This window comes from Rissa tridactyla, chromosome 1, assembly GCF_028500815.1.
Source record: "Rissa tridactyla isolate bRisTri1 chromosome 1, bRisTri1.patW.cur.20221130, whole genome shotgun sequence".
Taxonomy (NCBI): Eukaryota; Metazoa; Chordata; class Aves; order Charadriiformes; family Laridae; genus Rissa; species Rissa tridactyla.
Window position 1 is genome coordinate 156,591,057 of NC_071466.1, and position 27,771 is coordinate 156,618,827.

Below are 27,771 nucleotides of genomic sequence, written 5' to 3' on the forward strand. Positions count from 1 at the left end.
CACTGAAGAAGCTAACAGGATGGAGTTGAAAAGTAAAACTCATCTTTTTATGTTGGTGCCATCTTCAATGTTATGTACAGCATTTTTCAGAGTGGAGGTTTAATTTGTGTTCTAGATGAGTATTTGTTCCTTTTGGTCTGTTTCATGATGTAAGAATGCTGATTTTTCTTGACCAAAATATACTTCAGTGTGAAAAATTCATTACATCATTCGCTGTAGAGAATAAAAGATCATAACATGCAGCTAATTTTAAACCTATCTTATATTTTACTTTTCTGTTTCTAATTTGTTGATTACATATTTGATCATACAATTTTGTATGTTTTGCTAATGAATAGGTTTATTCCATACAAGTGATCAAACATAATTTATCATTAATAAAATCTTATACTTTCAACCTTGGCAGTAATCTGCAAGGCTAGGGAAGAATTTAGGTTATCTGTAAAACACTTTAACCTCCATTTTCAATACTTTAAATCATGCTTCACTAAGAATTAATCTTTTTTCATCTTTCTGTAGCCTTAAGCCTTCCTGCCAAGTGTTCGGCAGTGCTGATCACAGAGTCTATTAGTAAAGTATCAATATTGAATGCCTGTTTTCAGTGCCTATTTTTAATAGCACTATCTGTGTGCAGTGACAGATTGGTGCTTGAGATAGCTGTTCAGCTCTGTTTAATTATGAAAGTCATATCCTTTCACAGTAGAGTTTACAAGGGCTCAGATGGTATGTATTAGGAAACTGAGGTCAACACTTAAAAGATAAGACTCCTTAGTTGCCTTAGTTTTCTGAACAACAGTCTGTAACAACATTTGAGTCCTTTGTCAGCCTGGATAGAATATTTAATTATTTTCATTAACAAAGCAATTTGTAATCCCCGTTGACTGTGCTTCCAGAGGTCACAGAAGACTGTATTAAAAATTTTGCACAGGAAAGAGTTCCCTCTTGGGTACTTATGAACCAACAAGGCAGACGGCTTGTTGAGTGAAGGCTTAGGCAGATGTGCTGTTCCTCTACTTTCAAACCTGCTCTAGGTGAACCTGCTTTGGCAGGGGGGTGGACTAGATGATCTCCAAAGGTCCCTTCCAACACCTACCATTGTGTGAAAATTGAACTAAGTAAATTAAACTAAGTTTTACACTTGAATCATAGATTAAATCATACAGAGGAATGGTAGATTTTCTTCAAAATTATTGCTGTTATTTGATACAGAATGAATATGGCAGCATATATCTAAATGTAAGAAACGTACTCAGAACTAGACGTGAATGTTGAGATTGTTCTGCCAGAAACTGAGTACTCAGGACTATCACTAATGTTTTTAGCTGAATAGTGGGAGTCTTCAAACGGGAGTCTTCAAACTTTCCTATTAAAGATCACCTACGTTTGATTATTTTGCCCTAAATGAAGGTCTACAGAGAGAGAGAGAGAAGATACTCTTCTACAGAGAATTCCATAAAAGGAACTACCTGTTGCTATAACAGCTGTCACCTTCCATTGTTTTTACTGGGATTTAGGCCAAGAGACAATGTCCACAGAGAGACGCCTTTAAACAGATCAAGCTGTATATAGCTTTGTGTGTCATGCCAAGATCCTGATTCTAAATGGTGACCCGGTGTTGTCAGAGAGGCAAAGATCAAGTCTGTGCTTAATAGAGCAAGGTACTTTGTGTGAATGAATGGAAGGTGATTTAAGGTATTTTTTTGAATTTGCAGTAGCATAGCCTGGTTTTACAGATGACGACTACTTTCATTCACCCGATTTCTGGAGTATTCTTCCCAGTGTCTGGAAGCATGCAGAGACATAACTTTATCTGAGGGTAGACTAGTTCATTTTAAAGTAATAATAGTAATTACCAATGTAATTCACAAAAACAGCAAACAAAGAAAAGCAAACCCCAACTTGTGTATTTAGAGTACATTTTTTTAAAAGCTCAGTTACGAATTACGTTCAGGGATTAAGAGATGGGGGGTCCTAATAATACATGATGTGTTGTTGTGAAGATCAGTAAATGTGTCTGAAACCTGTATGTGAAAGAGAAGGGATTTTATATATATATATAAAATTTGTTTTTAAGAGTATAAAGGAATGCAGCTTCCCTGTTTTTTGAACGATATGAGGCAGAAGGAAAACTGGGGAGGTATTCTCTGACTGCTTTGCACAGAGCTTGCAAAATAAAGAAGTGGTAAAAGTGGACAAAGGTTTGGCTGTGTATATAAATATTGTCACAGCCAAACTGGATCAGACCGGATGCTCATACAGTGTGTTATGTCGTATATGCGAGTACCCAGCCCCAAATGAACCAGGAATGTCTCAATGACATTAGGTGGCTTTAGCTGTTCAGTCTAGCTCATATTAACAGAGAATAGGCAGATAAATAATTTGTCCCTCTTAGTAGGTTATCATCAGTTAATTTCTATGAGAAGGCAGGAGGGCTTCTGAAATATGAGACTCTTTATTTAGCATTGCTTTTATAAATCTTAGTATTATCTGTATACAGCTAATTATGCATGTGTCCAGTTTCTTTTCTTTCTTGCTGAATCATTTGCCTTCTTACAGGAAGACTCACATTTCTTCTTAATAGTTTTGTCATTTTAATAATTAGGATTTTCGAGTTCTTTAAGACAGAAAGAATAAAAGTTCCTGAGGAGTCTTCGTGAAGTTTGTTTATTTTTAAATTGTGGTTTATTATTTACACATTCATTTTTGCCTAAGACCTGAATTTCATATGTGAGCATATTTAGGTATCCCTAATTGTTCTTGCCCCTTCATCTAAATTGTCTCTAAGTTTGAAGCTATTTTTTTTCTTTGAAAACGGCAGTAAGCCAAAGGAAAATTCATTTGAACTATATAACAGCGTTATATTCTGGATCATGCATTCTGTTGCTTATCCTAGAGTCTTGTTTGCCTTTTTGAAGTGAGCTGAAGGCTTGAGTTACCATCAGAAATCCCTTGTGTTTCTTTGAGCTACAGTAATTTAGGATATTCATTTTATTGTCATATGTTGAACGTTATTTAGCTTAACTTCATATACAGTGTTGTTGCTCTTTTACTGTGTTTGGATATTTCTCACAGTTCTTTCTAATACTATCTTAAGTATTATTCTTCTCTAGGTTTTGGTCACAGCTGTTAATTTTATTCACTTTCTGATAACCTGTCTCGTTCTTAGCGTCCAACTCTAAAAATATTTTCCACTTATGCAGTGTTTAGAAATAAATAATATCTCTTGAATTGTATTTGACACCTATTTATGAGCTTTGCCATGGTCTACAATAGGAACAAAATCCTCCTAGAATTGCAGTGTGTATAGGGTTACAGGTACATCTCTTATGCTTGCGTAATTAATGAGTTACGAAGAGTCACGTCTGTTTATGTATTTTCATACAAAACTGTGCTGAAAGCAAACCAACACAGATGAGAAATTAACTCTAGAGTGAAGACAAGTAAAGTTAACATGTTTGCTTTCAACTAAGTTTTATGTGAAACTAAGTACTTGAAAACTTGAAAAAGTTATGTTGCGTTCTTTATCAGCCACCTTTCACACACATTCATAAATTTTTTTTTATTCTATTTGTTTTTTCTCCAAAAGACTTTTGCTAGTTAAAAACTGCATGTTGTAGTCTTACACAAATTCATACTTAATCGAGATTTCTGCCTGCAGCCTTGACACAGATACGTAGCCCACTGACCTTGAGCCTTGGATTCAGAACACTTACAAATGTGTTTTCTGCTCGTGGTTATTTGGGACATATGCTGTCTTTTAAGAGCACATGCTTCTAAGAACTGCTCAGTTACTTCATGTTTGAGTTCTTGCAGCACTTAAAGTAAACCATGTGGACTAGGTGGCTGATTTGATTGATTGCTTTGTCATATGCCAGTGTTTCTGATGTCTATTTTGACACTGCATTCTCTGATTAGTACTTTATCTTATTACTAGCAAAAAACATTTCTAAGGTTGGTATTTCCTCTCCTCCTCTTCCTTTTCAGGCTTTCTGTGATGAAAACCAATGCAAGTATATTGTGTATCATCACAGTAATATTTTAATCTTATTTAACAGGTCTGCATTTTAACCCTGACTGTCAGCTCTGTAGTAGCACAAAACAGGCAGAATATGCCAGTAAATTGTAAAATTGCAAGTAACGCAATAATTTTTTTACCTTTAAATCACTTAATATCCTCTGACTTCCATGTTTACTGTTTCTGTATAACTGCTTTTATTTTTAAACAAGGAAATTACAGGTTTAAGGAGTCTAAGACAAAGTAATATTGAAGATTACTTCTAATGAACTTTTTCTGATAGCCACTTCTCTGACTCTAGCCTATATACAAAAGCAGAAATTGCCCAAGGTGCCATCTGTGGAGTATGTGCTCTATGGGGGAGAAAAAATGCATGCTTCTGTGGCACCTGACTTTTCTTCTGGCTTCCTCAGTGAGCCACTTGAGGAGTCTATTGGTCAGCAGTAGGAAACTCACTAGAGTTTTTAGCAAACTTGACTTGTGAACCAGGACAGTGTGTGGATGTGCTTTTGTTTAGAGACTGTTAAAAACTAAATATGTGTTTCTTGTTCGTTACTTCCAAAATAACTGTTAAATATTATATGTAATAGATATTGAGTCTTAATTTTTTCTCTCCTCAGTGTTCTTCGAAAGTGTGAAATCAGAACTCAGGAATGGATCCTCAGAGTACTCTGATATTTCTGATTCAGAAGAATCTGAGCCTGATTGCACTACACAGGTATAGCTAGAAAAAGTCACACAAGTTAACACAGCAATTAAATACAATTTTGCTCCCTCACTTCATATTTATCTGGTCAAATTTTGTGTTAAAAGAGCAATAGCAAAGTATTTAATTCTTGTTCAAGTTAATATCTCAACCTTATAGTTCTGCCTCATTCTTCATTTATTCTAGTGTTGAGGAAAAATTACAATATATACTATTGTGAGCCAAATTTTATTATCTTCTCTGTCCTTAAAGTGGGGCTGGCAAAGGATGAACCCTGCTCTGGAACATGCGAAGTCTGAAAAAAGTTAGATCCTAGTTGCTTTGTTCATTTTTTCCATAACAAGTCTAAATTTCATCATTAGAATTATGAATTTCCACCACACAGTTTCATTTTAGAGCTTGGTTAAATGGAAACAATCTTATAGGCCTTCAGTTTTTAAAATAAGCTGGAGTAGCAAAATCCTCTTGAGATGTTTTAGGCTATTTGAAATAAATGCAAATCCTCCATTGACGGTCTAGGTTGTAGTGATTTCTTTACGACTAAACAAAATATAAATGCACACACACACATGTACATGTATATATATTTACACACTTGTATTTTAATACAACTTCTAGTATTTAGAAATATGCATATGGATATACAAATATTTTTATGATTTTTTTCCCCTTGCAAAATTGTGCTCTGGCTTACTAATTTAAATTTCAATTGGAGAGCAGTAAAATGCTAGTAGGGCGGAGTGATTACCTCAGATTTTTGTTTTGTGCTTTTAGAAAGCTAATACTTTGGTCTTTCTTTCATCAGCAGCCTATTATAAGACTTTACAAGAAGTCTTCAAATTCCTGCTTTTTCCATGGTGGTCAAAATCTGTTATTAATGTTTGTTGTTTTCCATCATTACCTAATCTAGATGTTGGAATAAGTGATAGGAACTGTCATCATGTAGCTTCTTCTGGTTTCCTAAACTGCATTGTCAGCAACTTTGGTTCAGCAGGTTTCCTTTAAGACACAGAATCAATAGTTATTTAGAAGTTATATATTTCGTCTTCATAGGAGAATATAGCTAGCTTTGGATGACTTTGTCATTGAGTGAAGTGTTTTATATTAGTGCCATTTACTCTCTTAATTCCTTCTATATTGTCTGTTTCTTAATTTCTAACAGTATGTTTAAATTTGTCTTTTGTAATGTTATATCCAAAATGAACTATCTCAGTAGGTTCTGTAAATCCTTTTTATGTTTTTATATTGCACCAAAGATCTTAACAAGATAATAGCTTTATTACTAACACTGACTCATAATTACGATTTCATTGCCTGTTTGTGTCACTTTCCAAGTGTCAAAGATTAACAAGCTGCTCTTGTGAATGAAACTATTATATAAAAACATCCCATGGTGATATGATGCACTTAATTCATTTCAGTTCTGTTTTTGATGATAGGGATAGTGGTGTCAGTCTTGAAGGATTACGATTCCTCCATGTTCTGATCTTCCACTTTCAACACTTCTATTGAATGTCATGTATATTCCTTGGTTTGAAAAAAAATTGTCGTGTTCTCTGTACTTGTTGAAAATAGATTAGTCTGAATTACTAAGATGGAACGTATCTATTGTAGCCCTTACTTCATTTAAAGGCATATTGAGCTGCATATGGTTGCTCCACCTTTGAGAATCTCCTGCCCATACAAGCTGTAATCTCAGCAGGAGCTGAAAAGCCTTTTCATTCATGAAATTAGGCTATGCCACTGCAAGAGAGGCAACAGCTGCTGTATCTCTGTTCCTGCTGTGTTCTGGATTTACCCGAGAGCTTCTGTCACTCATAAGAGAGATGTTGCTGCTGAAAGTCATCTTTTGTGAGAGCAGGAACCAGAAACAGTTACTCAGGGCAGGTTGTGTCCCATCATATGTAATAGGCATCAGTTCTGGCTGCTGTTTGGAACTGAACCATGCTTCCATATTTTTTCCTCTACTTGGAATATAGAAAATAACCAATGCTCTCTTTAAGGAGAATACAATGATTTGTGCGTGGTTTAATGTGTGTAGTGTTTTCTGTAAGAAAATGGATTTCAGAGATGCTTTCCATATTGCTGGAGCTTGTACTCATCAGTGTTACAAAATTTGGATGTATAGCATCTCAGTTGCTATATTCACATTAACTTCATTCTGAATACTATATGTATAAAAAAGTTGGACCTGGAAGCTTTTGAATTTTTTACTTAGCATAAATTAAGGTAGTGTCTCTGTTCAGGAGGCATGGCGACCATTCTGCATACTGTTTCTTCTCGTTTCAGCAGAAGGATTCCTCCACAGAGGAGTCGGAAAGCTCAGGTGATGAAGAGAAACAGGAAGTAACATCAAATTTCAGAGAGGAATCTAAGGTCATGAGAGACCTTTGTCAAAATACCCAGAAGCCATCCAGAAATGAAACTCCCAGTAAAAAGTAAGCATGTTGTGGGCATTTGTTTATAAACTGTTAGACCTTTTTGCACATATTTATGATTCTGCTTTATAGCAATGTAAAAATCATTCCTTCAGAGATATTTAGGGTTCTGTTTTGAACTGCTTAATAATCCTTTATTTTTCTAGGGAATGTCCTACCTCGACAAGTACAGAAGAAGAAGCTATTCAGGGCATGCTTTCTATGGCAGGATTGCACTATACTACATGTTTACCAGGTCATACTCAAAGCACAGACTGCACAGATAAAAGAACTTCTCTTCAGGAACACAGAAGCTACCCTAGGAGTCGTCATAAAGACAGACAGCCATCTCAGAGCCACAAAACAATAGAATGTGGTAGGTATCTGAACTAATGACACCCCTGCACTCTGCTCTTGGACAAACTGCTCAGAATAAGCACTTAAAGTTACATTTTTATATTTGTAGTCAAGTTTTTAAGTACATCAGACCAACATTTAAAAAGTTGTGTTCTTTGGGTTTGGTTTGGTTTTTTTTTCCTATAAAAAGAAATTGTTACTTCTGAAAACTGGGACAAACTTAGCTTGAGAGATCATCAGAATGCATCTTATAAATATTGCCATCTGAAAGTTTTGTGGCATCCTTACAGGAGTGGCAAAGTTATGGCTAGATTGAAAGTGTAGTCTCCTTATTGAAAGTGTAATCTCCTTCAGAAAAGATTGTCAGAACTTTCATGCTTGCAGCTTTCATGGCATGTGTGTTGCTTAGATATCCATAGGGATCTGCGTGGTGGTTTTCCATGTGTCTTTGGAAGGCATATTTGGCTTTACTCCTGAAATTCTGCTATGAATGCAGTGCATTAAAAGGAGATTCTGATCTTGAAGAGGAAAATTCAGAGGTAATTTTTTTGTCAGTGGCATTTTGATGTCTGTGGAAAACAGACATCTGTTAAATGCATTTTGGGAATGACAGACAGCAGAACGTTAACACTAATCCCCTCAAAGGAATCAAAATCAGTTCTTGGAACAGAGAAAGAGAGAGAGAGTCATTATGTTTGAAAATTCTTTGCTTGAGAAGGAAATGGAAGAGCATTATAGTTTTGCTGATGTGAAACAAATAGAACCCCACAAACAAATAGGGTGCTAATTTGAAGAACTAATAGTATCTTTGGTTTTGTTTACATGGATAACAGGAAAGCCTAATGGGATGTCATGGACTGTGTTGTGGTTATTGAAGCTGTATGTCCTTAAAGTCTACCAACAAAATAAATAAATAAATTAAGCCAACAACAACAAACCCTAACCAGAAAACCACACAGACACATATGATGTCTTTCCATCTTTGTAACTTTGTGAAAAACATAATATCCAGGTTTCTAAATTGTGGTGGGTTGACTCAGGCCAGCAGCTAAATACCCACACAGCCACTTATTCTCCTCCCCTGTCCTGTGGTGTGGAGGAGAGAACAGAAAGAACGAAAGCGATAAGATTCATGGGTTGACATAAAGATGGTTTAGTAAGTGAAGGAAAGAGGAAAAGAAACAAGTGGTGCACTACTTTCTGCAAGAAGACTGATGCCCAGCCAGTCTCTGAGCAATGACTACCTTGGAAGACCACCTTTCCCCCCAGCCTCTTCCTCTACTCCAGTTTTTATTGCCAAGCAGGATGTTGTATGGTATAGACTATCCCTTTGGCCCGTTCAGGTCAGCAGTCCTGGCTATGTCCCTTCCCAGTCTCTTGCCTACCCCTAGCCTACTTGCTACAGGAGGCAGAGTGGGAAAAGAGAAAGCTGAGACTCTGTACAAGCACTGTTCAGCAACAGCCAAAACTTTCGTGTGTTGTCAACACTGGTTTAGCCACAAATCTAAAATATAGCACCATGTGGACTGTTAGGAAAAAATTCTGTTCTGATCAGACCCAGTACGTGTCATGTGTGCACTCCATGGGTGCGGGTGAAGAAGATGAAACTGTGCTTCTTAGCTAGAAGGTTTTTTGAAACCTTTTGGTCTCTACAAATTTGAATTTAATTGGTGTCTTGGGATACCCTTAATTTTATAAACTGTGTTGAAAACGTGGATGCTTCTTCTATAGGCCTATCAGCATAGATCTCCCATATGTTGTACCTGAATAGCACATCAGTGCTTAGAAACAATACAAACAATAATACCTGAAAATTAAATGTCTATCTTTTTATTAACTCCTCATGATACAAAGCCATGGTGGAAAACTGTAGCATAACAAAGAAAGTAAGCTCTCTTCAACATCAGTACTTTCAAGTTTGAGTGATTGTATTTGTCTTTCTTACTGTGGTATATAAATCTTTACTCGATGTATTTATATTGTGAGATTGTTTTCCCAATCTAGTGTGTAGAACCAAGCAGCTCTGACAACCTTTGTTTTGTATTTAGGAAATACTTTCTATTGTATTTTCTGTTCTTTCTTGTTTTAATTTTAAAGTAATTCAAATGTATAATTAACTTTGTATTCCTAGTTACTGATTTTAAAATTTAAGCTTGTTGAAATTCTCTTTAGGTAGATCTGTGAAGGAAGAGGAAAGAGACTTGGGGACTTCAGCATGGACTAGACACCTAAATGAAGCTTCAAGGATTACCCATCAGGTAAAGCAATACTTTAAATATTTTGAACACATTTTTATAGGAGAAAGAGATCATGAAGTTGTAGGTGCAGATACCATGGTGGAGACAGGTCTTTCAACACTGCATATCTGATAATAGGTACTTCTGGTGCTGGTGACTGAGTATTATATTTTTGTCATGCTTTTTTTGATTGTTTTTTTCTTCTGTTATAGTGGCTGGTACTAAGATGCTCAGGGCAGTATCTTGAAAAATAAAAAATACGTTATAAAAAAAAGTGTGAATTTACATTCAGTCTAATAAGGGAAGCACTGTATTGTTTATTCGTTGTTATTCCCAACCAGAGCATCAGAACAAGTGGAACCTCTTGATAGTATTTATAGTAAAGATATTTGCTTAGGAAATTGGTACTGCCAAACTGATACAACCTTTCAACAGCCAGCAGGTAGGAATATTTTTGCTTTCTGATATCCAGGTGGAATCCAGCAAGGAATAAATAAATGAAAAGTTGTGTGTCTTACACTCTGAACGTTTTTGGTATTTCTAAACTTGTCTACAGTGGAAGTATTAGAACAATTAAAGTTGCAAAATAACAGTGCTATTTAATACTCTATTTTAACTGCATGCTTTGTAGCTTCTTTTTGGAAGAATATCTAACAACATGCTACTCCTCACAGTTTGTAATTGCAATTTAGCACTTGTTTCTCTTGTCAGCTGAATATTGAAGACAAATTGCCTGTTTAAGTAGTCAATGGTTATGGTATGGCTTGCTATAGTGGCCAGTCTAATCAAGAGCAATTGCATTTGTTTTGATCACTGCAAACTAAACCCTAAAAGGAGAGAAATTGAGTACAGTAGTATGTGTAATTAATCTATAGCATTGCCCTTAAGTGCATATGAAAAAGCTTGCACAGACATACTATATTGTATCTTACTTTTAAGAGGTATCTATACTAAAAGAAATGATGGAATCTTAAAGTGGTCAGACACTGAAATATCTTTTTCAAAGATACAGCAGTATAATTAGAAAAACGGGAGTGAACTTGTAGCCAGAAGTTATTAACTTCCACTTTTTTTTCTTCTTCTCATTTCTATACTAGGATACAAGTAAAACTCAAAAATATATCAAGAAAGAGGGTGCGTCAGAAGCCAATCATAAGGTTCAGGAAAACAGAAGTATAGTTCACAACAACAGCTTGAGTTTTCAGCATGGCAAGTATACACGAGACTCCAATCTCATTCAAGGAGAATGTCGGCTGAGTGATGGCAGCCTTAGCCCTGACAGGCCGTATGGTGAAACGTCCTTGTCTGTACCACTTCATCCAACAAAGAGGCCAGCATCAAATCCACCCCCTATCAGCAACCAGGCGACAAAAGGTAATGTTTATCTCTGTGGTCCCCTTGCCAGGAATGGGGGGGGGAGGGAAAAGGACTAGGAAAAGGGGCTTGTAAACATCAGAAAGAGCTGTTAAGATGCAGAAACTGAAGGAAGGACAGACTTAGACCTTGAGGAAAAATATTGGATGGGCATCCTGTGGACACTCAAATTTTGTCAGAGAATGTATGGAGGCAGAATTAAGACAGATCAAACTGGGTGCATGGCCAGATGAAACTTTCATAGTTACCATTACACCTCTGCCTATGTATCTGATGCATTTATTACAGGGAACAGTACCACAACTATACTGTGAAACACTGGCCTGAATCAGATTTGTTTGTCAAAGTGAAGGTTTAAAAGCTGTGACGCTTCAAAAAATAGCTTGATGACCATGCTATTTAGATTTTGGTTTCCAGTATATTTTCTGTAATTTACTCAAGGGAATAACTTCCTTGAGCAAAATTCAGGAAGCGCAGTTTAGGTTTTCCCCTACCACACCCACTGCCCTTCCCTAATCTGGAAATGTTTGTAAATAATATAATTACTTTGTTTTTGATAATGCTAGACAGAGTTAAGGGAAAACAATTCCTATTTTTTGACAATTCTGATTCCCTGTTTCTTTGTTCCCAAACAGACAAATGAAGAGGTGGGGGGTTTTTTGTTTTGTTTTGGTTTTTTTTTTTTTTTTTTTTTTTTTGAAACTGATTCAGGAGAAAATTTTGGCTGCTTCAGCTTGAAAGCTGGGTTTCATCTTTGTTCTATGATGATAAAAATTGATTCTGAAATTCCTGATAGAGTACTTGATTTCATTTTTCAGGCAAACGTCCAAAGAAAGGAATGGCAACTGCTAAACAGCGCCTTGGGAAGATCTTGAAGCTGAACCGGAATGGCCATGCACGCTTCTTTGTTTAATGTAGCTGCTACTTCTACTACTGCTGTCTTTCCTACACAGACCAGTATTGAGGTCAACAGAGCCCGGAGCTGCTGTTATTCCTCTGCTTGAAGCAGATTTGCATGTACCATATAAAACACTGCCTGATGAACAAAAACGAGAAAGAAAAAAAGAAAAAAAAACAAAAACAACAAAAAAAACCAACCCAATGCTGCATTTTCACTGTGCCACACCTGCTCAGCAATAACCATACGGGAACGGGGAAATCTTCAGAGAGACATGGACTGTGAGAAATAGTCTCTCATCAGGGCTTGAATATCATTTGTTGCTGGTAGTTTCTGACCTAATTAATGAGGGGAAGATGATGAAGGTGGTTTATCAATAATTTATTTCTGATAGATTTTGACGACTTTTAAATTCATTTTAAAAAGCTATTTATTTGGAAGACTTTTGTGGGGGTTATTAATTTAGATTTAAGAATGTGAAAGTTTTTAATTGTTTTGATAATGTGTGTTTGGTGCAGTGGAGAGCCACATTAATTGTGATTAGTCTGGACTCCTAAATTTGATATTCAGGTTATAGTCTTAAATAGGGGTGAGATGCATTATTAATTATTTTTTAAATTAAGGCATATGGAATCTTTTTTTCCTGTTTTTTGTAAGCTATTGGCTGGGCTTCTGTTGACTTGCAAGTTGCATATTCTCCACCAGCTTGATTATTTTTTGACCTGTCCTCTTTTATACAGATTTATTTATTTGATGGACTAGAAGAGACTCCTAAAGACAGAAGAATCTTCTTGTGTCAGTCCAGTAGCTAACTTGTTTTAAACTGCACCTCTTTCCTCCAAATTAGAGTGGATACTTTTCCTCCTAATGATCTATCTGTGATGTGTTTCTTCTGTAAAAAAGCTCCCTGAAATTGTATATGTACAGGTTATTTAAGAGTTGGTACAAAGGAGGGAAACCTAATATATCTTTGGAGGAATGGAGACATCGGTTAAGATAAATGTTTCTTCAGAACAATTACTCTGAAATAACTCATAAGATATCCATTACAGTCTTAAGATTTGGCATGTTACTTAATGTAGCATGGAAGAACATTAAAATATTATTATTGTACTTTAAACACATTTTACTGAAGAGTCAGGAAGGCAGGAGAATGTGTGTTGCTTTCAAAGCTGGGCGAGACAGCCAATTAAGAGTCTTAACTTGTGCGTATACAAGCATTAAGTAGCTTACTGGCATCAGAATGATCATTTGTGTCTGGCTTCATACAGAGCTGATAGCAAATGCCGATTCTGAATTATTGTAAATAATTTTGATTTAAAATTTGTATTTTTCTGTAATATAAAATTAAATATTTAACTTTTGGGGGATGGGGATGAAGGCAGAAAAGCGAATACTTTTACTTGATTCTGGAAAAAGGGCATTTTTCAGGGTCCAGCCAAAATGAAAACATTAATATGCTAGTGACAACAATATTGTTGGTTATTTGGAGGTTTTTTTGGTTGCTAAGAGTAAAAATACACAGGCGTAGCTATCCAAATCATTGGATTGATTTAACTTTCCATACCAGTTTTTCCTTCCTCCATATTCTATACTGGAATCATCTTCTCTTGTTGTGGTTTAAAAACAAATTCAGTTGGACTTTCCAGAATATTTGTGCAGAGTTACTTTTATCTAGGCTAGATTATGAATGTCTTTACAAATTTATGGAAATATTTCTGATGTCAGGTGTCTTTGATTGTTGCAGGGTCGAAACTATTTAGCATCATGTTATCCTGTTTCTAAATTGAGAAACACCGAAACATAATGCAACTGCAAATAAGTCAGGTGGCTTTCAGGGCTTTACTTCCTCTGGAGCTTGAAAAGTATAACTTAGGAGTGTTTTTTGCAGCCCTGCTTTTACGTTATACTGACTTGACTTCATAGTTTTGTGTGGGTGAGTATGGGTGAATTGTTTTAACCTTTTTTAGTTTGCTGATTATGGTTTCACAAAAGCATGTTTTCAGTCTTTTTAATTTTTTTTTTTAATTTAATACAAGCTGTTGACCTCGTTTAGACTGTTAGGAACGGAGTTAACAAAGGATTTCTAAAAAGCGTAAGATAAGCTAAGAGGTACTCTACAGGTGCTGGAAGTGACTATAAGTACTTGCTGTTCTCAGGTGCTATGTTTTCCAGATGGAAATAGTTAAAAGAGAATATTTCAACTATCTTCTAATATGTTCTCACCAAAGTAAGTCAAAGAAATAAACTATGTTGTCAATATTAATTAAAATTATATACCCATATAAATATTCTCTGTGCTTAAGCTTGAGCAAATGGATTAATGCCTGCCAGGCTTTGGAAGCTGTTTTAGCTTTAGCATATTGAACCAAACCATTTCCTTCTTGCCGGCTGTATAATTTTTAAGAATTGAGAATTCCAGTTTAGGGCAGCAGTCAGATTCAGAGCAGAATGAAGAATGAGCTCTCTCTCCTTAAAGGCAGATTTTTGAGATCGCTTATCTGAAATAGAAGTATGCCAGAATAGAATCTGGAGTAAGGAATTTTAAAATATGGAGTATGCTTTCTTGTACGCGTGACTGGCTTATACAAAGTCTCTTTTCTGACCATTTGCATTATTTATCTGTATCTTACTATTGGAACACAGATCTGGCTGGACCCATATATATTATTTCTTCTTGGTTTTGTTCTTTCTTTACTCTACTTTCTACCTTTTTTTTCAAAGTGGCTCTCCGCTGTCATGAATTTATGTAATAGTCTCTTCACAGGCTGTCAACAGGCAGAGGTTCATTCCCATTTTCTTCAGATATCCATGCTTCCAGCAGAAGTTAATTCTGATGTTCCACCTCAAAACAAGTCATTTAAAAGAAATTGCCATGATGAGCAGTATTAAAAAAAAAAAAAAAAAAGAAAGAAAAAGAAAAAAAGAAAGAAAACAAAGGGAAACAAAAAGTCTCCTGGTAGCTCATGAAGAGGATGTGGTGACCTCACTTGTTTTGTGTACTTGTATGTAGGGATATTTTTATTGTGTTCTAGATGAAAACACTACAGCACCAATCTTTCTGTAGATGGATTGAACTTGTGTTGTTGTAGTGGAGAGAAAAAGCCCTATTTTTTTCCTTGCTGTCTCACTTGGGGTGGAAGAGGGAGGGAGTAGGGAACACGGACTGGACAATAGAAGTAAGCCTGCTATGGTTACTTGTTTTCAAGGATAATCTTTTTTGAAAAGTCAGAGAACTTTGATTTGGCATAAAACTTATTTTTTTTTTTTGTAGACAGAACAATAGGAAGTGAAATATTGTAGGGGTTTTCCCATTCTCTCACGTTCCTGCAATTGAAAAAAAAAACACATGAAAATGGAAAGACCACCTAGAAACTATATCAAAGACTCTTCCAGCAACTTTCCCTTTTCTTCTTCTACTATACTTGCTAATAAACCCTGGCTACAAGGTAGCCTTTGTTGACCTCTGAGGTAGATTACCTATGCAACCTATAATACTCTACATTAATCCATTCTTAAAGGCAATTTTGAAAGGGTTAGATGTTGAGAGTTAAAATTGTTGCTTTCTGATCACGGGGGGATTTTGTTTTTTTGGTGGTTGAAGTGCTTCTGTTACCTTTAGTAGAGATAAACAAGAGCACAGTGTCATGATCACATTTTAGAAGCTTCAGCTTTCCCTAGGTTCTGCTATATGGCATAAGCTACTTTCATTCACAGGGCCGTGAAGTTGGAAGTGTTGAAAATTTTTGCAGGGTTTTGGAGTCAGAGCTGATGTGCATTTTGCTACCCCATTTTTGGTAATTGTGGAGACTAAGCAGAACTAACTGAAGCTAGAACGACCTGGTACCGCAAGCCTATGACTAGTGCCCTATTTAGGCTCTGCATACCCACTTATCCCTTCACACCCCCATCACAACCCCCAAATCTAGTGTCTTTCCAGAGTTTGATTCAAGTGGTACTTCCAGACCATTAAAAGCTGTTTGTAGCTCTGGGGCTGAGTGAGCCCAGAGCTGCTCTTTCACAGAAGAAATATAAACAGAACCAAGAGCCTTAGTATTTGTGGTTAAACAAGATTAAAAGCTGCAACATCCATTTTTCCAAAAAAAAAAACCAAACCACCCAACAAAAAACAACCTAGTAACCCTCTTTGTGGGAGCATATGAATGATAAATCATGCAGTGGATGGGAAATATAAGTAGCACTGGTAAGGAAATGCACGTTCTTCACAGGCTGCATTTCTGTTTGGAAAAAAAAAAAAAGACTTTTTCTACTTTTAATATAAATTAAGCCATAAAAGTTTCATGCTGTGGGAAGGGAATGAAAGGGATCACTTTAAGAGATTATATTGATATGTATTGTCACTTCTGCTGGGAAATGTCTATTGCTGCCAATGCTTTGGTGAATCTTTTTTTAAAAAAAAATCCATGGAATTTGAAAAGAAAAAAAAAGGGGCTAGTTCTTGGCTATATTTCCTAGTTTTGTAGTAACGTTTTGCTGGCCCGTTTGCCTTTCCTCTCCTTTTTCTACTCTCATAGTCTAATTTCTATCTTTCCTTCTAATGTCTCTGAAAATATTAGCTTGTCTGCTCAGTAGGGGTCGGTGTATGTGTGTCTTCCTTTTTACAGAAACGCACTACTGTGTTAAGTATTTGGCTGGGAAATGGGATGCTGCAGCTTTAAGAGCATTTTTTTCAATTCGTAACAGTATTTCCCATCCTCTTTTGCCTGCAGGCAGGGAAAGTGTATGTACAGTATTTATTTTGTTTCGATTTTACTTTAAATTTGTAAGTTTCTATAAGTAGTTCACATTGATTATTCTAGGGGAGGACAAGTGGCTTTGTTTAAATTTGTATTTGATATTCATAGTTTCCACTTTCTGTACTTTAAAATACTGAAATTAAAAAATTGTATTGCTTATGTTTTGATTTTAGCACTCTAAAGCGTTTAATTTCTTCAGACTTCTCATTTCCTTCAATGTAAATACAGAAAACTGTACAGAATATCATGAGGAGAAAAATGCTTTTCGAGGCTGAATCTCTGTGCCCTTTACTTGTCACATTTTAAAGAAAAAAAAATTCTGGAGAAATGTGAGAGGGAATATTCTCATATTGTTTTCTTATTTTTTCCAAAGTGCAAATCTCATTTCAATCCAAGTATATTATATGGCAACCAAATGCATTTTGTGAAGATGTGTATATTCTTTTTGAATCCTAATATAAAAGGCAGATAGAAGTGTTTTTGATCTGTCATATAAGCAGATCTAGAACTGTGAGAAGGGTGTCAAATGGTATTGTCATGTTCTTGCTCTTGGTTTTTGTTCAGGTTTGTCTCATGCTACTGATGCCTGACTCATCTCTTGATTTCTCTTTTTGGTTTTTTTTTTTTCTTTTTCCTTTAAGTGTGTGCAGTTTCTGGAAGAAGAGATTTCTCTTTCACACTTCCATGTACTTTGTCGTACTTGCTTTTATCCTGGATGACTTCTCTGCTGATTTCTCCCACCACATATCATCTTCTGGTTTACAGTTGTCAGTGCTCCCTATTTTGACTCCGTATGGCAGTATGGTGTTTTCATGTGGGTACTCTACCCGGGGGTAACAGAAATATTGCCGTGTTGCACTCCCAAGTTCAAGTAATGCATTCTCTTCTCCAAATAGTGCTCCATGCTGCTGAACTGCTTCAGTGCTGTGATGGGCAGATGGTTAGATTCCAGTGATGGTCATTTTCTGAAAGCCTGAAGCAATGGCATTGGAAGAACCAGGTGGCAAAAGGTGTTTGATTTGAGCATCCTCTGCAGCTGCTAAGTTTACATCTTAGCTTGGCTTTTAATTTACAGAGAATTTATGGTTGACTATAATGACTAGGAGATCTGTTCATGGACCAGGACTTCATTGTGCCAGGTGCTTTCCAGGTAAAGAACAAGAATGCTGACCACATCAGACCATATACTGCTTAAGTGTAAGATTGAAATAGTTTTAAAAAACCCAACAAACTAGTAACTTCTGTGGCCTAAAGTTTAAAACATGGTAGTGTTGTAAATTTTGGGGGCAGAAACTTCTGTGCTGTTTCAAAAACAAATTTCATTTGAGCGGAGTAAGAAATCATGAGGAAAAATCATGTTTTAAGTACAGGAGATGAAGATTAAATATTTTTATGTCCAGAAACCAGTTCCTGCTGTATTTTGACATGCCTTCGCATCTTTCCAATTAATGTGTTAAAACTGATTTTAAATTTGGTTAGCCAAAGATTTGCCAAAGATCTGAAAGAGCTGTTTGTCTATCAGAGCAACCACGTATTTTGAAAAAGTCTTGATCACTGTGACTGAAGAACAACGCTACAACCTACGCATTTCCATCAGACAGACTCACCCGGATTTGTCACACTGAGCTCGCTGCTTATACTAATGCTTTGGTTTTAAAGTGATAGACTTAAAGGAGCACCTCAGTGGGCCACAAATACAAGTTTCATACCCATATAAAAACCGGTATAAGCACCTTTACTATTTGTCCTTTTGTTTTTGCCTGCTATGCTCCACAGCTTTTCTGTGATTACTGTTTGGTGGATAACAGATAGGATAATACACTGGAAAGTATGTGAAATATCTCACAGTGCTGCTTTAAATGCTACTGGATAGCCTTCAGCACCTGGAGCCGTATTTCCATTCTGTTTTTTTGCTGTTCTATTTGGGGAGGATGGGGAAATACTTACCTGGATTGTTCTTTCCTAATGGACAGATGGATTTTAAAGATTTCAAGGCTACCAAATATAGCAAAAAAAAGTGAATTTCTAAAGTCGGGGAATGGGCAAGATACCTGTCTTGATATCTGAAGACTAAAGATGTTTGTTTGGTTGGGGGTTTTTTTTGGGTTTTTTTTTTGTTTTTTTTTTTTATTTGTTTTGGTTTTGTGGTTTGTTTGTTTGTTTGTTTGGTTTTTTTTAATCAACAGTGTTCTACTGCTTTTGAGGTAGGGTACCCCCTTGTAAAGTGCCTACAAACTTGGTTTTGTGTACATTTAGTGAAGTTCGACTTTTTCACTAGAGGGTTTGTCATACCCTGCTTAAGTTGTGATGCTATTGTGGTGGTGGTGGCTCATTAGTTAACACATTCAACCAAACCTTTTCTTGTTTGTTTTGTTTAGAGATAACTTTGGATTGATGGTGGAAACCTGAGTAGTAGAATGAATATAGTGAAGTCAATCCTGTTGAGTGTTGGTTTCTATAGATACCTTTTTTTCTTTGTGTAGAAGTATTCTCCCGAGAGCCCTTGAAATTACGCTTTTACTGCTGGTAAGTAATGTTAACTGTCTCAAGCCAAAAGTTAATGAGGACTGAAACTGTAAAATCAGAATGTTATTGTTACTCATTCTGTTACAACCAGGAATTTTAAATGCCTTTGTTTCTACAGCCGTCAATGACTAAAGTTTTTACCTGCAGAAGAAATAGCTAATGATCAAGACAATGAATAAAGTCTGCCATTGCCAGAGCTCATGGTATTCCATCTAACAGCTGGCTAATAGGACAGTTCGCTTTGTCTAGGCTAAGATCTGATTTCTCTGAAGCCGATTATATTCAGTCTTTAGAATAAGTGCTGCAAATTTTTGAAGAATTGTGTTTGGCTTAATAGATCTATTTATCTGTATTGCTCCTGCTGTATTTGCTTTGGTCTTGGAAAAAATACTCTACTTTGGAACATATAAGTCAACTAAAAGAACAGTATACAAAGAGTCTGCTTGTTTGTGATGCTTTGCCCCAAAGTTTATTTCTCATAAGAAATGTTTTATTTGCTGCAATGAGTATGAGTAAAGTTCCCAACCATAGTTGGAGAATGTGATATTTATCTGGAAGAAACATTTGCCCTTGAATCATACACCTTGGTGGTAAGTCATAAAGATGCAAGTCGACTTTTTGTTTCGGTAAAACTAAAATCCAACAAAACTCTGGAAACTCCTACTCTGGTCTCCTAAAATAGAATCTGGGCTGTGGAAATGTGGTTGTTGAGTTCTAGTTGCGGAGGTTTTGCTTTTTTACAAAAGATCTTTGAATAGATCCATTACAGGTCTGGCCCCATAAGGGTTTTCCTGTGCTTGACCAGCACTTGTAGAAATTGTTTTGAATTCCATCGTGTAACAGTTACTGAAGAGAGCTCTTCCCATGTGGTTAAAGAGCTTCTCCTCAAGAGGCAGCTAACCTCTGTGTTCCCACCAAGCTATGTACCTATTGAGGAAGGAGAGCATTCGAAGAATATTTATCATGCCAGCTATCCTAAAAGTGATGTTGGAACTGGGTGGCTCAGATGAGGTTAGCATTGAGAGGAACCCTTTTTCTTCTAAGTCTGTTCGTCCATATTCAGCCCAGGTCCACCGTGAGTGGGAGAGAAGAAAAATCTGCGATCTGTGCAGTGCGCTACTGCAAAATGAGTTGGTCATATACCAAAGACTGCCAGACAGCTGTGCCTGTCATAAAACTAAGCACCACAAGTGATGCTGAATTGCCGTAGTCTTAGGAGGGAGACCAAGCATTAAATAGGATGTGGCATCTGAATGATCTCTTTCTACCCAGGCTTTTGCAGCAGCTCAGAGAAGAGGTATTGGTGAGATGCCTTGGGAAAATGCAAAAACATTGTGTAATGTACTTCTTCTGTGGCTACATGAAATTATTTTAGGCACTGGTCCTGTTGATCTCTTTTCTTCGGTATTAAGAGGTTTTCACTTAAAGAAGTTCGGTTTGTACAGAAAGCAGAAAGATATTTCACGTTATACATCCCCACAGTTACCTTATGAGTGAGGTTTTTAAGGGGAACTGATATGTATTAGACGAACTGACATATTTAGAGAGTGGGAAATAAATGTAATGTTTAGCACTCGCGATACAGATGTGAGATGTTTTGTCTCCACACGAACCTTGCCTTGCTTATGTACTCAATGCAGGGCCACTGCTGTGAACTGGTAGCTTATAGACTGTTTTCAGTAATGTTGCCATTAATAGCTTTCTTTAAAATAAGAACATTTTAATAAGTACATTTTAAATAGCACTTAGAATAGTAATTGAGGAGGAAAATGATGTCATTTGGATGGATTGAATGCATAATATATGTAGTGTCTAGGAGGAGATGTAGGAATAAGGCAGAATTCACTGAAGTTAATGTGTTCAGTACATAAAAAAAAAATGCAACAACTTCAAAAAGAGGACCATTCACAAGATTACAAAACTGAGGAAGTCAGAAATGCTTTAGCAGGATACAGGATCTATATATGTGCTTTTTTTATTACACTCTTCTCTGTCTTCAACCATTGCAGGTGCGATATCAAGTATGTGTGTGTGTGCGCGTATATGTATATATGTGTATACACATAGACACGCGTATATATATTTATTCTGTCCCATGCTTTCTGTTGCCTCTACTTTCAAAGAATTTTAAACAATATAGAATCTCAGCTACCAAACTCCAGTAATATCAGTATTTTTACTAAAATTCAAGGAATGTCTTCACTAATCCTTTTATTACACATTTTAATTAATAACAAAATAGTCCTGTCAACACTTTTTAAAATACTGTATTTAAATTGTCTTCCACTTGGTTGGGACATTCAGAGATTTCTAAATTTTTTCTGCACTGATGCTAACTCTCACTGTATTTTACAGTTCATGTCTTGAAGCAAAAACTGAGTATCATTCTGTGCCAGACTGTTGTGGTTCACTAAAAAGGACTCTAAAAGGCTGGGAACAACACAAAAAAGAAATCTCTGATCTGTTAAATGTTCCGTGGAGCCTGTGCCTCTAGTCATTATCTGAAGCACTAAAACACAGGTTATAGTATAACTGGAGATCTTAGAGATGCTAAGCTGGCTAATCAGATCAACATGTACATAGTGGTAGAGAACAGAAGGGAAACCATGTGTATAACATGAGGTATTTTTTCTTAATTAGCTGCAGGAATGCTAACTTTTTCACTGTTTCACCAGCATGGAGGAGTTACACTGAATGGGCTTAATACCTGAAATACTTAGGCTACCCCGTGATAGAAGTGGCTGCAGTAACAGGGTCAAAATAGGGTTGCTTCCTGGCTAGGAGCACCACTGGTTTCTTTTTCTAGGGAAGAATCTGCTTAGATTTGCACACCTTGGCTACAACCCTACCCTAACCAGTTTCTAACCAGTTCAGCTGCTGAACATGGATACGCTGATTTTAATGAGGTCTAAATTAACGCCTCAGCTGATGCAGTGACATATCTTTATGTAGCTGTGCTTCTGAGGGTTTTCAGGTGATGCTGCAGTTTGCTATTTTGGGATCTTGCTCACGACTTCCAATGATTGATAACTCCCGGTGCTCTCCTGGAAAGAAAGTTGTCTTGGTGCATCCCAGTCCAGCCTACTGTGGGATGGGGGCAGGGTGGTCCTCTCTGCTGCCTGGGGAGTTGCTTTCTCCGTTGCAGGAATTCATTTATAGGGAAGGCTTTGGATTGTGCTGCTGTATCTTTACCTTTGTTTTGCTAATGTGATGAGGGCCTCTGGGGTGTACTGGTGAGGGAAGGGAGCAGCAAGGGTCAGAGTAATTGGCCAGTCAGGAGAGGAACTTGTGCCCTTTAGGAGACTGAAGCAGCAGTCTGCAGACATCACCGAGGCATCTGCAAAAGGGGTTTCTCCTGTTTTGACTGGTTGACATGCCAGCTCCTGTGGAGCTCTTCTTTTCGCCTCTTTGCTCATGTATTCCAAGCCTGCCAGCCCGTGTGGTGAAGAGCATGGAAGCGGTGTGACCCCAAAAGATGGACATCGCTGCTTTCCCCTGTGTTGAGGGGGGGAGAAGCTGTATCCAGGGTAAGGTCTGACCAGTCTCACCGGGGTCATCTTAGAAGAAGGGTCCCATCCCCAGCCACTGTCCACTGGAGACCCCTTCCAGACATGGAGGGGTTCTTCTGTGCTTCCCTAGATCGGTGGCCTCCCTGTCCTTTGCACGGATGTCAGGATGGAGAGGTTAAGCATGTTTCCGTGATAAACAGGACAGAAAGTAATATGCAGGCACCTGGAATGGTGTGAACTTATAAATGCAACCCCTGGGGCCAGCTTCAGTTTGAGTATTTTTAAGTATTATTTAAATCTTACTTTTCCAAATCAGTCTTTCACTTACGCTACCGGCATAAAAAGAAGCGAACCGCTCCATTTTGCAATTTTGGAAAAGCTTTTTCTAAACCATTGTCATTTTGCTATGTTTCATTTCTCGGTTGTTACTTTGAATGAAGTTGAGTGGAATGTAGCTTTGTCCAATGTTTCAGTCACCTAATAACGTAAGAGCTGGGCCTGGAGAGCCGTGATATCACTGCAGCACTGGATCGTCAGTGTTTCAGTCACTGTAGTAACAGGACAGAAGGAAGGTGACACACTTCCTTTTCTATAAAAACATCTAAACCAAACATCTAAAGTGACCTCTCTGAGAATTATTTAAGATCTCTGGGTCAGTCTGCTTCAATTTCTTTATCAGCTGCCATGAAGATTGGACTACAATGGATCCAGATTCTGACTGGTTTTGCAAAGGATCTGAATTGGAGGATGTTTAGTGACTTCTAATTTTGTTTCTTAATTATTCCATTTCACTAGTCTTTTATGTTTAGGCTTCTATTCTGTTGCAACCAAGTTTGATGCAAGTTAAAAATCGCAAGTCTGAAAAAAATGGATTATTTCTATAGATTTTTAGGTTTTGTAGCTAAAGGCTACAAAATCTTTTTGGGCATTTTAGGGAGCTATATTGATTTTGATTTTTTTCTGCACCTAATTTTTTGGTTATGCTTCGCAGCACTTCTGCATTGAAGTACTTAGTCCTTTTCACAGTGTAATTCTCATATGTAAGCTAAGACATCTCTGGCCTTCCATTTCTACATTTTTCAAATTCTCCAAATCTTTGAGGGCATTTCTGGGTGCAACTGTTGCCAGCTGATTTTCCTGTCTTCTCAAACAATATTGATGTCTTAAGGTGCCAATTAACAATGCAGCGTGAGCCCAAAGGTTGCCATACCTGTGAATAGCCTATGAAATTCAACAGCCCAAAGGACTTTCAAATCAACACCATCAAGATCATCATCAGTAACATCAATAGCTGGGAAATTAAAAAGGCGTCACAATAAAATTTAGAAAAAGAAGGGACTTACAGACCCCTTTCAAACATAAGACCTGCATCACTGTTAGTTCGTAAGGTATCTTAGAGTTATGCAGAAGAAAAGATATGTATTTGTGTGTATGTGTATGCTGCTCATTTAATCCATGCTTTTCCCAGAAGTGGGGATTGCCTGCTGAGGCAAACACTGTCTACACAAGAACGCAGTCTGACATAGGGCCAGGCTGTGCCCCTGATCTCGGGTGTAATTCGCTTCTCTCTCTGTGTGACAGTACCTGAGCAAACTAGGTTTTGGAAACCCTTGGTCTGCCCTTATGCTGAGTAAGAGACACTGATCATGTAGAAGCGGCAAAGGGAAAAAAGGAAGGGATGCTGAAGGTGGTGGGAAAAATGGATCCTCTCATGTTTCGTGGATCAGCTACTGTACAATTCCATGCCAGGTCATCAGAAGGATATCCTGGACAAAACATTTCTAAAATGAGCCTTTCTAATGCAAGATGCTGGGTTTAATAATTCTGATATAAGGCATTTTGGCTGTGTCCTGAAAGCGGGCAGGATTAACTAAGATTTCTACTAGCCCACCCTGAAGAAAGTGTCTGATGCCCAATTCTGAAAATTTCAAAGCACGTCAAGTCAGTCTTTGACAGCAAGGCTCTGAGCAGAGGCAGATCTGACATGGAGATTTTGTTTCTGCTACCTGCCTGGGACAGTGTGTATAAAGAATTCATGTAAATGCATTTATTCAATGTTTTACATGTTCATAAATTTATACAACTTCATATTATATAGAGATCAGAAGATACTCTGCAATGCCATAGTACCACATACTAATGGCCAGCTAGAAGGGGAGTGGAGACCATTGCTAGCGACAGCCTTTGCAAAAAACTCTGTATTGTTTTCTTTCCATCCTTTTGTTTCACTTAGGTGTTACTGCTTGTGCTTTGTAACGTAGCCTTTCTGGGACAGCAGCTGTGGGATGCTAGATGCTTGTGCAGTGCCTAAGAAACTTATAAATAAGCCTTGAGCCGGGCTTATTTATAATTCAGCTTTCTGTAATATTTTTTACCCGTGCTATTTGAGTAGAATAGAATTTCCCATTCTGTCCATTCCATCCCAGTCTCAGAAAATGATACGGATAACTCTCCTTCCTCTTTCCCTCTTCCCGCCCTGCAGACTCAGCATAGAGAAGGCTATCTTGAACAGACATAAATAGTTAGGAAGGATGTATTTCTTTGGCTGTGGGTCATACGAAAGCGCAGAACCTGCAGCAAACACAATTATTTCTTCTGATAGGAAGAAAATGTGAAACTTGATTTTTTTTTTATTTTTTTATTTTTTTATTTTATTTTGAAAAAAATCAGTGCGAGGGGTAAGGATGCGTTCAATCTCTTTAGGCACGTCTGCAAGCAGTGAGGAATGAAAGCCTTTACATCATTCTCAGAATGTATGGTTTCTTTTCTGTTTCCATTTTAAAATGCGTTATCCTGAGCGATCTCATAGAAGACGACCGGGTCCCAAAGCTGTGGGTTTATTGTTGAGCTCGGGCACGGGGGAAGTCAGTAGGACCCCGATGACCGCCAGGAGGAGCTCTCGGTCCAGCCGGCGGCGTTCGCCTCCCGCCTCTCGGCGCGGCGGAATGTCACCACGGAAGGAACTTCGAGTCAAAGCGCGGTGCCGGCAGCCGTCCCCTTAAAGCTGCCAGTCCTGGCATCTGACAGAGGAACGCACAAAATAAAAGCACATCTGGAAAATGCAGAGCGACCCGAAGCAGAGGGCAGGCGGGACAACTTGCCGTAGGCAGGTGCTGGGAGGTTAGAGAACGGGATGATCCATCCTGCTGCAAACGGCCTCCTTCACGCAGGGAATCCCAGCCTCAAACTTTACTCCCGAAATCTCTCTTTTTCCCTTGGTAAAAAAGTAAGCCGAGGTGGCATAAAGAGCAGCTGGCAACCAGAAGGGGGGAGTGTTCACAGTGCTTTTTAAAGTTTTAGTAGAGCTCTTCATAGGCGGGTCGGTAACTCTGCTCCGCTGCCTAACGTGAATGTTCCCAGCAATCCAAGGGCAGCAGAACAAATTTGTAAGTCAAAGGCTGGTCGTTTTTATTGTGGAAGAGATGCTTGATTCCAGAAAGCGCAGATCTTCACCTTGCAGCTGCTAAGTTTCCTCTGTCCGGGACGAAGCAGGACAGAGCCACCAGCATTGAAATTGCCGAGGAAATGATTTTAACAACTTTCTGCAAAACTCCAGGCTGAATGAGAAGAACCCACTGTCTGTCACATCTGTTCTGCTCTCTGTCTATTTTCGCACTCGTTTTAAAATCCAGTATTTAGCACTGCCTCAATACTAACCAGTTCTCTTTTCACCGAGGCAAGAGACTAACGTCTGTAACCCGGTGACTGTGGGCACCTTTCTTCTTGCTAAAATAAATCAATACTGAACAGAGTCTTTTTATCGTGGGCCATGTTCTTATCAGACCATCTCCCTTTATATTCCTTCCTTCCCCAGCCATTGTGGAAACAGACATCCTGCCCAAGGCATCGCGACCCACAATCTGCTGCTTCTTCTGTGGAGCCTCTGGATTTTTGCCAACGGCCCCTTGAGATGGTCCCAGATGTGATTGCTTTTTCTGTGCTACCCTGAAAATATCCGGTAAAAACAAAGGGCTGCACTCACCACAGTTACCGCTTTGGAGGCCAGCACTTCCTGTGCTGTCAGGGATGTACAGTGGGAGACGTTAGTCGCGATGTACCCCAGAGTAACGATGACTAAAATGGCAGGGTCACAGTCAAAGGGGGTATTCCTACAATAGAATAAAGCCCATCTTTTTATTGCATCTCTCAGCTGTCCCTCGAGTTTACCTCCAGTTCCCATGAAACCAGGAGATGTGTATGGGGTGTCTTTCCCACAGCATTCTTCTGCGGGGACAATGCAGGTTCCTTGCACCCATGTTCTGTGTGAAAGGAGATTAGGTTTTGATACCGCTTTTCTTCAGGGGGGGAAAAAATGCAAACAATGCTATTTTTATTTCAAATGCTATTTATAAATAGCATTTATTTCAAGGCTCTTTATTTAAGACTTGGGCTTAAATAACAAAACAGCCGATGCCTTAAAATAAAACCAAAATGTTTATCGACTGACTCAATAACTTTTTTGGGAGAAGGTTGCAGGAGAGAGGAGGGAAGTAGAAATGCCAACTCGTGACAGTTTTTTGTGGCTTGGCTTTGTGGAGGTTTTTGTACTACTTTGGTGGGCTTGGAAATTTGTAGTAGTCCTGTCTATCAGAAGCAACACAACATTGTAGTCCTGGCTGTTACTGTAGGTGGTTGAAGATACCCATGAGAAATCATGGGGATGAAGGTATAGCAAATTCACCTTGCTGCTGGGTTTCCTTGTGCAAGGTTTTGTAACCTTTTTATTTGTTCATGTTGCTTAGATCTTCCCTGCAGCTTCCCTGCTTTGATGTAAGTTGCTGAGCTGCCGGAGTTCCCATAGCCTAAGACTGCCCTTGTCTCCATAAGCATTTCTGCATGCAATAAAACATTCAGAAGGGTTTTATTAGCCCGTTCATCAGTGTTTAGGCATTCTCTCATTGAGAGAGGACAGGTGGGAGTCCAGTGTGATCTCTTGTGTGAATTGGCTTTACTTCAGTGTCGCAGCGAAGGAAAA

The 27,771-nt window shown here is 37.9% G+C and overlaps 1 protein-coding gene across 2 annotated transcripts in view; it reads left to right on the forward strand.

The window, feature by feature from the left end:
• KDM7A (lysine demethylase 7A) overlaps positions 1 to 19,724 on the forward strand; it is a 72,566-nt gene extending 52,842 nt beyond the window's left edge. The window contains exons 15-20 of one of the 2 annotated variants that reach the window (XM_054188771.1): positions 4,636 to 4,733; positions 7,011 to 7,159; positions 7,306 to 7,514; positions 9,668 to 9,753; positions 10,830 to 11,106; positions 11,925 to 19,724. In XM_054188771.1, coding sequence (XP_054044746.1) covers positions 4,636 to 4,733; positions 7,011 to 7,159; positions 7,306 to 7,514; positions 9,668 to 9,753; positions 10,830 to 11,106; positions 11,925 to 12,019 — 914 coding nt within the window. In that variant the 3' untranslated portion in view covers positions 12,020 to 19,724. The remainder of the gene's footprint in view (positions 1 to 4,635; positions 4,734 to 7,010; positions 7,160 to 7,305; positions 7,515 to 9,667; positions 9,754 to 10,829; positions 11,107 to 11,924) is intronic. The other variant, XM_054188772.1, reaches the window with a different exon arrangement.
• Positions 19,725 to 27,771: the final 8,047 nt, after the last annotated feature.